Source organism: Sebastes umbrosus, chromosome 4, assembly GCF_015220745.1.
Source record: "Sebastes umbrosus isolate fSebUmb1 chromosome 4, fSebUmb1.pri, whole genome shotgun sequence".
Taxonomy (NCBI): Eukaryota; Metazoa; Chordata; class Actinopteri; order Perciformes; family Sebastidae; genus Sebastes; species Sebastes umbrosus.
The window spans coordinates 37,262,452-37,275,263 of record NC_051272.1 but is presented as its reverse complement, the minus strand read 5'-3'; the positions used below and the strand labels follow the sequence as shown (position 1 = coordinate 37,275,263).

Genomic DNA, 12,812 nt, shown 5'->3' with positions numbered 1-12,812 from the left:
TGTTTCATGCCGTCATATGTGCGTGATAGAGGGTTAAAAGGCTGAGGTGTGGAACAGCTCAGATAATGTCAGAGATGTTTAGCCCGGTTAGCTTGGTCACAGTCGCAAAAGACAACGAGAGCCGTAACCGAAACAGAGTTGTGTCGATCACATCCTTAGAATTCATCTTCTTTGTGTAATAAAGCTGCTTCTCTGTGTGTTTTCTGCCTGGCAACAGTGAGAGGAATGACAACGCTGCCAGCAGCATGACAGCAGGCATCATTACACAGTCTACCTGCAGTGAAGAAGAGTCTCTGAGATACAGATGCGTCCCGTGTATTGCAAAGAGGATGGACAAAACTCCAAATATTGAGGCGTTTGGATGAAAAATGAGAAGTATTTTGTTATGAAACATATTTTTCAAGCAACATTGCACTATCATTAACGGGGAATATTTCATTAAATCTCCAATGCCTTCCAGTGGCAGAACATTGTCATGGTTGTGCTTTACATCTGTGTGGTAAACGCCAAACTTCCATCCCATTTCTTTCCATGCCGGTGTGAAAAGCTCCAGCAGTGCATAATCAGAGAGGCACAGAGAAGTACAGAGCGGAGTGCAGCCGAGCAGCAGAGCGATGCAAAACGAGCCACTGCTGCTTTAATACTGAGAACATGTGCTGAGATGATGCAGTGCCCCCCCCCCCCCCCCCCCCCCCCCCCCCCCCCCCTCCTGCCTCTTGGACCACAGGCAGGATCTTCGGCTTTGGATCACTTCCAGAATCCTCCTGTTACATGTACTGCTACACCTGATCATCTGAGCTCTTCAGATAAAGGGGAGAAAAATGGGGCAGAATGGTGACGCAGAGAAAGATAGCTGAGGTCTGAGGATGAGCAGCTGGCGTAAATTAAAGCTGCACCATGAAACTTTTATCCTTGAGGCAGTAGCGGTATTGACAGCGCTGTTCTCCTCCCTCTCTAGCCGGGTTTCTGCTCCAACTCTTGTCACTCATCTTGATGAAACGTCTGCCAACATCTAGCGTGAGGCTGAGGTAACGAGCAGTAGCTGTACAGCCTCTGTAGGTGCTGCAGCCAAAAGCAATACTTACTGTACATCCCACTGTTCTGAGAAGCCAAGTCCATGCAAATATTGAAATTTACATTAAGTAATACTGGAATGAATAATAACGCCTACTATACTATCCCTGGAAAATACTTGCTTCTAATTGATTGTGAGGTGTCTATTATGCCGGGTTCAGACTACACACAATGTTTTTGTCTGTTACGATGGTCACTGTATCAGAGTAGGCGATTTGTCATAAATTCTTGCCGTGACTTGGCCAGAAGACATGACAGACTACACGTCGGTCGCCGACCAATCATCGCTTGGCGTCTTTCGGGGCGTGCGTGGGGTCATCAGACGGAGGTGCTATGGACAGACTTCTGATTGTCTTATCTTTGAAAAAGCTTAAAAAGTGAAAGAAAAAAGGACAGTATGGGTTGTCAACACTTCAGAGAGAAATTGAGTGATAATAACCAACACGTTTTCACTCCCAACTCGTTAAATACTTGCTTGGTCAGTGCCCCTCGCCATCAGAGACCAACACGCGGGGTACCCCTCTTGCATTACTTTTGGACGGACCAGGGACGGCGTGTCAATATCCGCTCGTTACATGCATAGTGTCCTTTCAAAATAAACTTCCATTTTCACAGGAAGTTAAGTTTAGGCAACACAACCACTTAGTTATGGTTAGGAAACGGTCCTGGTTGACGTTAACTTCACTGACTAGCGACTCACGTGACTCACAGGACCGAAGATACTAACGACTCACGTGACACGTGACGACATAAGTCAAACTTTTACTTTCACACAGGACACGAACACGGTCTCCTGGTTTAATGTCTTGTGTTTGTTTGACCCATCCACCACCCTTCCCGCCCACCCTGAGCAGACACTCACGCTTTAATACTACGTCACCTGCTCCGACCGTCGAATAACACCGTGGGTGGGTTTACATTGGAGTTAGTTGAAAGCCCGGTCTGTCACATACTGTTGCTAAAGGGCGCCTACGTGCGTCGGTTTTTCCGATGCCGAGGGGCACTTAACCAAACGGCGGAATTTGACGAGTTGGGAGAGAGAACAGGTTGTAATAACTGGTGTTTTTTAGCCAGTAGTGAAACCTAAATGGTAGCTAGCCACCACAGGGTATAACACAAATCAGACTACTGATTCTACATGTAGCGCTCCTACTGGTCAACGTCACGGATGTGACAGAACATGTCTTGGAAGGCAAAGAATATTCTGACATGGTAGTCTCTCTGTCGGGAAGCTGTTTGGCATCCACTATGACACACTACACGGGATAAAACGATCACTTTTCGCACACAATGTCCAATGACATACCCGACCTGACTGGACGCCCTATATTTGCCAGGTTGAGTTATACTAATGAAATTAACTAAACTGAGGTTCAACCAGTAGTCATGTTTCCATTCAACTGTCGAGCGAATTCCAAGCGAACGTTTTAAATGTCGCAAAATAAGAAATTTGAATTAGGCGCGTTTCCATCAACTGGTTTGGAGTGAATAAACTCAGCTCCAGTGTAGTTTGGTCAGAAGTTGGCGCTATAGGCTACGCATGGCTGTAATCCGCCAGTAAACAGAGTAGTAGAAGAAGAGGTTGGGAACCGGAAACAAAACAATTCGCCTTGGCCATCTAACCATCTACGGGAGAAAAATGGAGAGAGGTCTTCAGGAATTAGTTTGAATTGTTCTTTAAAATACAGCCTTATTCTTTAAATCATAGACTGCCTTGAGTTAGAATAACATGATGACTTTTAGGTTGTTACTTTTTGTTTTGTTTTCATTAGTACTGTAGTTTTGTGACCAGCTTGCCTTAACCAAACTTGCCGCAGCACTATGCTTTTCTTTCCAATGTTTGGTGACATAACCTTCATAACACATTTTAAGAGACATGCTTTGACACAAAATAAATTCAGCAGAAGTGAACTGTGGCTTCAGGAACCTTTTGGATTGAATCTCGGAGATGTTATTTACTTCAGCGTTGAAGAGGACACGACAGAGCACGCTGCCATTCATTCAATTTGTCCGGGTTTCTAAACCGATGAACGGAGCGATCGCGTGTGAGCGAGTATCCTTATGAAGCCAAGTAGCTGACATCAAACAAAGCATGCTTCTCGTCCGTCACCCATCATCAAAGCTTCCATCACACCTGACATCTCCGTGCATTAAACACAAGCTCAGTGCTGAAGTGAACCTTGTGTGATTCATCACAACTAGGAGTTAAATACTAAAAATGTACATAATGCATAATCCTTTCACATTTAGAAAAGCTATGCATAGATAAATATTTATAGATTTTATCCTTCTGATAATCCAATGCAACCCCAGATTTAGTATGAGTCATTGTGTTTCCAAATCAGCTTTAACAGTGTAAAAGCTCTGCATATCCGCCTCTCATCAAGTTCACTGTGTGTGACTGTAAGGATATGGAGCAGCAGCACGCATAAAACACCATCTCAATGCCCATCTTTATTTTGAGCTGGAATTGTATCGACCCTGCAATCACATTTAAATTCAACCTCAGTAAGCGTCTGATGGGACTGATTACCCGCTCTCTTCTTCTCTTGTACAGGCAGGTAACTCAACAGCTGTAACACTGCTGCTTCTTTTCTGACTAGATGCAAGAAACATTTTTCTCTGGTACTCTGGAGTGACAGTAAACTTTTAATCAGTTTCACAGAGCGCCGACTCTCAGAGCTCAGCCGACTCCTTCGCTCTCAGAAACCACAGGAGACGGAGAGGAACCAGGCCATATACCGCTTCTAATCGGCACAATCGATCACTTTAACTGATGACAGCAGATTAATGATGATCAGCAAAGGATTTATCAGTGACTTTGAGGCCAGCCATTCAATTCCTCGCTGTTATTAGACTCTAGGGGTTTGTCTGATACCACCATTTAAAGGCCCTGACACACTAGGTCGACGGTTGGCTGTTGGACAGTTTGGGGCCGTCAACGAGCGTCTGTCGGCCTAGTGTTTGATTGGCTGCTCAGCTTAAATGAATCGGTGCACGAGAAGAGAAACGGAAGTGAGGAAAGCAACGACTAGAGTCAAGAGGGCACAAACACACACGTTTTTCATCTTCATCTCATCTGATCATTTCAATACACGGATATTTTCACAACGACATGGTCATCTGGTATGAAGTTAAGTGGTGAGCGAGAGTGGTATAAAAATCAGCAAACACCACTTTGTTTCATGTACATATCAAAACAGCAGCTTTTACAGTATATCCGCCATCCTCGGTCTTCCGGTTTCCCTTTTTGAATGACGAATACAGACTACCGCCACCTGCTGGTGTAGAGAGTTATTTCATCTCACGCAGGTGCAGCATGTACGTTGTAGTTGGCCGTCGGTTATAGTCTTGGCAGTGTATTCAAATGCAACTTGTCGGCAAAGACAAAGGTGACGTGAGGCAGAACACACAGAAGCACATGATTTTTTGATTACCTGTCTCATGTACTACTGTCAGGATATGGTGACCGTTTTATAAAAACTAACTTTTTTGAATGGTATTTGCTCCATTTCTACCCACTGCTACTTTAATCTATTAGTTGTTTGGTCTATAAAATATCAGAAAATGGGGAAAATGTCAATCAGTGTTTCCCAAAGCCCAAGATGACGTCCGAACATGTCTGTTTTATCCACAACTCAAAGATATTCAGTTTACTGTCATAGAGAAGAAAAGAAACCAGAAAATAATCACATTTAAGAAGCTGGAATCAAAAAAGATATATAATATATAAAAAGTTTTTTTTTTTCTCAAAAAAAATAATAATAATGTATCTTATTTTTGTACATAGACTACCGGTATGTTGTGTTTGTAGACTATTTAGATATAAACAGAAAAGCTGGCTCACTTGTTATTCCCTTTTGTTACAGATTTATGGGAGGAAAGATATGAAAAGAAAAGACAATCTTCTTACCATACCATCTTACCACATGCTCTTGTTAATTTTGAACAAATGAGTTCCTGGCTGCAGCCCAATCTTTTATTCTTCCTGTATTCCCCAGAGCCCTCTGGACAGCTCTGCTATCTAAATTAAGGCAAGAAATGCCGTCATGCTACCAGTTCAACTTGAAGTGTTTGTAAAAGATGTCGAGTATAGAAAGAGGTGGGAAAAGGGTCACATTACGCGGATGATGTTTAAGTCTAAGAAAACAACAGCAGTGTGTGTGAGTGACTCAGAGATGACCAGGAAGTCGGATGTTTAGCAGCTTTGAGTTCAGTTCAAACCCCACAAACCTAGCCGTGCGTTCAGAGAGTGTTTTATCTCCACTGGTGTGTCATCTGACGCTGATTATTAGGCAACAGACTCAAACCTGGCACTTACTCAGATGTTATTTCAATCCCTGACTGACAAACACAGACACACAGTGAGAAAAGTACTAGCTGCAGATCTGTTCCCATGGTAACACGGACCAATAGATCTCAGCTATTGACTGAGGATGAAGATCTCTGTAGGCCTAGTAAAAAAACACCTACACACACACACACACACACACACACACTGTATGTGCCGGCAGACACCAATGCTCACACACACATAAATCACACACAGCGGCTAGGCATCAGCCTCCAAAACATCCCTTTTTTGTTATAAATGGAGATGGAGAATACAAAAATACAATAGAAAGGTTTTCTCTCTAAAAGACCTGAAACAGCTGAATGCTTGAGTAACCAGGTAACAGAGAGAAGTCAAATCTCCCCAAGCCATGCTATGGAAAAGCTCGCTCTTAAGTGGCACAGCAGCATGATATAAAAGAGGATATGTTGTGTGTGTGAGTGGGAGGTTTGCTCAGATTTAACTGGGGGAGGCTGGGCAGATAAACTGTCTTTTTCCAAATAAGTTGGCAATCTTCTCCTTATTCTGTTGCTCTGCTTTCATTCTCAAATCTGCGCTTGATAACGGGGTACGCATTGAATACATTTGTGCTTATCATAGGGGCGCAGTCCATTTCTTTATTACCCTCAAATGACACCCTGTGTAGTGGTGGTAGGGGTGGAGCGGTTCACAATATTCACGGTTGGGTTCATATCACGGTGTCGGGGTCGCGGTTTTCGGTTCGGTTCGGTACATTTCTGTTACAGCGAGGAGGTCGTGTTCTGATTTCAACATGCTTTTCATTTATTTGGCAAAAATGAGTTCACAAATGTTTGCCTTAACAAAAGTATGGCTTCCATAAGGAACATAAACACTTCTTCATTGTCAAATCTCAACTGAAAGAATAGGTCTTCTACAGTCATTAGTGCAAACAAGAAATGCAGCTTTGATATTTTCATATAAATATGATGTAATTATAGACTAAGGCCATCAACATAAATTGAAGCATAAGCTCAACCAGAACTATACTAAAAAAAAAAAAAAGAACAGTATACCATATCAATTCCCTGATTATCAGCTCTTAATTGAAAGATTAGTTTTTCCTCTCAAAAAGTGCAGTATTTGGAGGAATACGTACCACTGTACGGATTTCTGTACCACTGTGTCTGTTTTTTGCTTAAGTGTATAGCGCGGCTCAAGTAACGTTACGTTAATCATATGCTGAAATCCAGCGTCCTCCACGACTGCATAAGGCTGGAGGCTTGTTATTTTATAACAATAGAGACTCACGGCAGTTCGTGAAATAGTCCCGAAATTGAATATATTAGATTCATGTACATAGACAAAAATGTCCCTTTTTTTCATGACGCTCAGCACTAGCATATTTTTGTATTTCTTCAGCAACACGTGTGAATTTCCTCTCCAGTCTTTTCAAAATAAAACTTAGTTAGGTTTAGGAATAGATCGACTTGGTTAGGTTTAAGCAACAAAACTATTTAGTTAGATTTTGGAAAAAATTGCGGTTTGGGTTTAAATAACACCAGAAGTGGCGTAGCTTAAGTAGGGACGTTACGTGACAAATAAATCAACTTTGATTTGTGGTTTCACATGGGTCATGAACACCGGTCTCCTGGGGGAAAGTCCTGTGTTTTTTGACCGACCCATCCACTCTGACCTCCTCCCTATGCAGCGTTCGCCGCTCTTCATACTTCCCGGTTCACAATTACCTGGATTACATACAAATTGATTTTGTGTTGACCATTATGAAAAAAAATTCAAATTTGTGTCTATATACAGGAATCAATTTAATGTATTGATTTGTGTCTATATACACGAATCAATACATTACATTTTGAGACTATTTCACGGACTGCTGTGTGACTGGGCTGTATATAAAGTATCGAGTATCCTGGGTGTTTGTACAAGGAGTGTTTAGGCAGGATTCATTGGCACCAAATTGTTTGCCTAAGAAGGTATTTGTTTGTAGTCCAAAAAAGCAAATTATTTCTATGCATAAAAGAGCAATCTCCTTCAGTTAATCAGTGCTGCTATGGGATTTTCAAATATCTCCCATGAATAGATTTGAAGCTACATTTAATAGTGAGGAGTTTTTTTACGAAGACCTTTATGAAGAGTCACTCAGGTGCAAACACCTGAGGGTTACTTTCAGGTCACATACAATATAATCATAGCAAACATGACATGAAGCATATGAAATGTGATGCTGACCTAATGTATGTTAGGGTAAAACAAAAGAACAAAGCTTTTATCTTTTTCTCTTTTGGGGGTTTTTGGTTTGGGTAGCGGTTGACTTAGCTTTTTTTGTATTTGTGTATAATTTGTATGGTGACAGTTATAGGCACACTTGTTATGTTTTTGAGTTGTTTTGGTCTTATTGGATCATTATAATTGGGAAAAGTGAATAGATATTTTAAACTTCCGCAGCAACATGTCTCACACTGAAAACCTTCCACAGTTGTCTGTGAAATGTCCTGAGTAAAACTCAGTCATTATTTCTGGACAGAGACAAGACATTTGACATTTAAGTTTTTCAAATGTCATCTTCAGTGCTGCCGGCACCGACATTGAAATTCCGTTCACCTCCCGCGTGAGTTGGCATCACAAGTCTTGAGGGGCAAATATCTCCAAACCTCTGCAAATAAAAGTAAACTTCAAACTATCCATATGGCTACCAAAAGGGTGCAATGAAAAATATCTTTCTTTCCACCTCTGTACCTGGCTTGAGCAATTGGATTCCTGATGAATCTCGGATGCATTTACATCTCCATTTTGTGGATGTCTGCTTCTTGTAAAGAACGTTTTATCGCTTTGGGTGTATATTTATGTCAGTTGCATCTAAACTTGACTCTCCTTGATAATTTGTTTTCAAGAATGTGTCAAAAATCAACACAAACTTGACTACGTGCAGTAATGGCCTCCTCCAAAGTTTAACCAACTCAAAATGGTTGTAGTGGACATTTATGCAGCCAGAATGCTCTTTACTGTAAGCACCTTCCAGTGCTTTAAAACATTAAATTAGGGCTGTCAAAGTTAACGCAAATTTGTTTTTAACGCCACTAATTTCTTTAACACATTAACGCAACTTGAAATGTTTAGGTTGTAACCATGTCATACTAGCTTGTAGCGAAGGAGGCTAAATAGCGCTCCAAACTTACGCTAAATTTTGGCGTAACCTCTGACCTCCAGATCAGTGAATGTAAATGGGTTCTATGGGTACCCACGAGTCTCCCCTTTACAGACATGCCCACTTTATGATAATCACATGCAGTTTGGGGCAAGTCATAGTCAAGTCAGCACACTGACACACTGACAGCTGTTGTTGCCTGTTGGGCTGCAGTTTGCCATGTTATGGTTTGAGCATATTGTTTTATGCTAAATGCAGTACCTGTGAGGGTTTCTGGACAATATGTCATTGTTTTGTGTTGTTAATTGATTTACAATAATAAATATATACATACATTTGCATAAAGCAGCATATTTGTTCACTCCCATGTTGATAAGAGTATTAAATACTTGACAAATCTCCCTTTAAGGTACATTATGAACAGATAAAAAATGTGCGATTAATTAATTTGTGATTAATCGCGATTAACTATGGACAATCAAGTGATTAATGTGATTCAATATTTTAATCAATTGACAGCCCTACATTAAATACATTCCTTTGATGAAACCTCTCCGGGAATCAAAGAGGTTAGAATCAACATAACAGCAAACATAAAGTCAAAAGAGATATCAAAAAGAGAAATTGCCTTTTGTTGTCAATATTATTTAAAAATGATTATGAAACCTGGCTGTTTACTGAAGTGTAAGAATGTCCTGTCCTCTTTAAGAGCTGTAGTCAAAGCAACATGACTGGAACGTCTTAGCTGCTATTTATATGTTTTCCTGGGATGGCTGAAGACACGGAGATCATACATTATTCATCTGTGCGAATATGAAACGTCCCCTATGGATCTTGTTCGAGGTTGAAGACCTCGAGGCTCAATGCTCCATGAATGAATGAAAAGTTCCCTCCTTTAATGCAAAGAAACGGTGAGCCGCGGTGAGCGCGCTGTGGCGGCGCGGCGCGGGGCTGCGCGGCGCGGCGCAGTGCAGCGGTGCGGTGCAGTCCGCCGTGCGCTCCGGCTGCGTGTTTTGGGATTTTGGGAATGTGACATCGGTTAGGGCCTGCTACACCGATTATTTAAATACAACATAGACTTATATAAAGTGCAGTCAGAACACCAATCCCTTCACTAGAACAGCACCAGACGCATCACAATGACATATTAATATCCATATCTTATCTTATAGCCAGACAACACAGCAGTTAGTGGTCATAACTTCCATCAAACAGAGACTGATGAAATGTTCCACTCCTCAGTGATCCTCTCCTAAACTGCCTCATAAAGAACTGCATTAATAATGTGATAAATCAAGCCAGCATAACAGAGAGCAGATCCAGCGCCCCTCAGTCATGTTTATGGGTTATTTGTAGTATTATAGGGAATAAATGAACCACTCTTACAGGTTGTATAATAAACACAGCATCAGTGTCTTACCGTCAGCGGCCAAGGAGCTCTGCAGCATCAGCATCAGCACCGCTCCGACGGTCACACACCACCGGGCCAGCATCCCATCCAGCAGCCGCCTCCTCCTCCCGGTCCTCGGCGAGCAGATGGACACCATGCCCGCATCGAGGATCCATGCTGCCGGAGAGGAACAATGGGGATCTCCTATATTATCTACCCCTCCGACCCCGGGGCCGCCGCTGCTGCCGCTGCCGGAGAGGAGCGCATGTTTTGGAGCCATTGGTCAACCAATTAATCCTGAATGGAAAACATCTAACAGCGCTGCTGCGGTGAAAGGCATCCGATCAACGCGCCCCCGGTGCGGACAAGCGGAGCTCCGCTCTCCATCAGCCTGCTGGAGGCTGTGGAGGCTGTGGAGGCTGATGGAGGCTGCTGGATCGATGAGGAAACAAAGAGGTTGTTATTTCTCCTCCGCGCGTCTCGCTGTGTCCGTCTGTGTGTGTGTGCGCGCGCTGTGTGTGAAGTCCGATGTCCCTACTGCGCCCGCAGCGCGCTGCTCTCCATCTCTGCCTCTCTGCTGGCAGCTGCATCAACGCACTGATACAATACCGGAAACAGCTTGTGCTGCCTTCAAAATAAAAACCTTCAATTTGTCTGGGAGTGCATTTGGCAGGGAGTGGGTTAAAGTGTCACTTCACTGCTCAGCTCACAGTTAAAGACAGGGTCAGTAATCTGGAGAAACTCACAAGAGGACACTAGATTTATAAAACAAATATCCAACCCAAAAACTTAGCGGAGTGTCGCCAACTCTTTTCCGATGAGAGTAGCTAGCAGCTAATGCTGCTAACTGAGATGAGAGTAGTTAGCAGCTAATGCTGCTAGCTACTCTCATGGGAGTAGCGGCATGCTAACTAGCTCCAGAAGTCGCTAAATCTAGAGAGAAAGTCGCCAAATCTGCAACATTGACAGTCCGTCGCTTCAGGCCTCCCTCCAATGCCAGTCCCCCACAATTATCACTATGAACATAAACATATCATAATTAACATAAACAACGAACATGGCTATTATTAGTACTCACAGCTGTCAAGCTAGCAGCTTGTGGAAGAGTCCAGTGAGGCACAGTGAGTGCAGGGCAGAGTGCATACAGGTAGGCAGGTAGCCCGTCCAATCATTACATTCAGGTCAAATTAGATTGGATTTTCTCTTCTCTTTTTGTTTTTGTCAGAGCATCTGATTGATTGATTGCTGTCAGGGTGTAATGAGAATTTCAACTAATATACAAAAAAACTCTCAAATCTTTCCCAACCCTACCTTTAAAGCCCCCCTCCAGTGTATTTTGACATTTCAATGGTATTTCATATTTATTTGAGTCATTTCCTGACTGAGTTGATTAGCCACACTATTTGCCAATTTTTTTTTTGACAAATAACTTACTTTAGTGCTCAAAGTTCAAAAAAATAAATAAAAGAAGAAGGTTGTTGTTAAAATGTGAATATGACGTATGACTATAGTAAAAGCTGCAAGTCATACGTCATCCTCCAAGGTTGCGCAGGCACGTTTGTGCAACGGTAAAGCGATATGTAAGGGGTAATGTAGAGACTCCCCGACAGGGCGATGCTGCACTCCGACATGCAGCGGGGGGGGGGAGATTTTCTTCACTCACCAGCCAAACATCTATTGAGTGGCTGGTGGATTTTGGAATCCACCAGCCACAGTTGCAGGTCAAAAAGTTTATTTCCAACACAGTCTACAAGCCAAATGCCAACTACACAATGATCCAGACAGAGATACGCTAGCTAATGTTGTAATGCTAATGGAATACTAACAAAACCTTTTTGCTGGGGAACCTCTAGAACCCCCTCTAGGACCCCCTCTAGGACCCCCTCTAGAACCCCCTCTAGGACTCACTCTAGAACCCCCTCTAGAACCCCCTCTAGGACCCCCTCTAGGACCCCCTCTAGAACCCCCTCTAGGACCCCCTCTAGAACCCCCTCTAGGACCTGGACCCCACTTTGAGAACCACTGGGCTGGAGCTCTAGCTAACTTGACGCAGCTGCTAGCAGGTAGGAGCAGCCTGCGCTGTGTGTTTGGTGTCATTATGGTGAAAATGACAGGAACAGACTGGTCATAACTACACCACCTCTAAAAACGGAGACAAGGGGTGAAACAGCTCACTTGTGTATTTCTTTCCTCTTTAATGGAGCGTAGCAGGAAGCACGCTGCACCACTAAAGGACCCAAAGATCCACAGAGTGACGCCAGCGCTGCTCTGCTCTGATGTGTTGTGATGTGATGTGTTGTGTTCTGGTTCTGGCAGCTCTGAGGTGAGCGGGAGGCAGGCGGCCCCTGGTGGCCCCTGGTGGGAGCTGAGGGCAGAGTCATACTGCCTGTACACAGTCACAGCCTCACTGGGGAAATACACTCATCATTAGACCGGTTCCCAGTGAGTCCAATTTACTGTAAAAAGAAATAACGATGAAATCATTATTTAGCAGCTGAAACACTCCCTAGGCTCCTAAATGTGTAAACACTGTTATGTCATCAGAATGCATTAGTCTAAACCTGCACAGAGGGAGGTCTATGAGAAGGTTTCTGAATGGCTTGTTTGCAAAAATCACAAATTACAAAAAAAATGTTACCAACTTTTGCTGATATTCACCAAATGCCGATATTTGTTAATTTGATGATACCCAGACCTTTCAAACACTTGTAAGTAGTCTTTGTTGTAGTTGCAGTTCTTTTTCTCTGTGGTAGTTTCCATCATATTTGGCCTAAATCTGCATGTTTTGTGAGTTTGCGGTGACTTGATGATTGTTGCCTGTTGTCCTGGGGGCTGGTGACAGACGATATTGCAGATGAAGAAGCGTGATGCGGGGAGGTCCTGGGCCGGCG

The 12,812-nt window shown here is 43.0% G+C and overlaps 2 protein-coding genes across 4 annotated transcripts in view; both read right to left on the bottom strand.

Annotated features, from left to right (window-relative positions):
• kiaa1549la (KIAA1549-like a) overlaps nt 1-10,441 on the bottom strand; it is a 172,988-nt gene extending 162,547 nt beyond the window's left edge. For all 3 annotated transcript variants that reach the window (XM_037767629.1, XM_037767630.1, XM_037767631.1), the window contains exon 1: nt 9,952-10,441. In XM_037767629.1, coding sequence (XP_037623557.1) covers nt 9,952-10,201 — 250 coding nt within the window. In that variant the 5' untranslated portion in view covers nt 10,202-10,441. The remainder of the gene's footprint in view (nt 1-9,951) is intronic.
• LOC119486724 overlaps nt 1-12,812 on the bottom strand; it is a 1,187,645-nt gene that overhangs the window by 912,375 nt on the left and 262,458 nt on the right. The window lies entirely within an intron of this gene.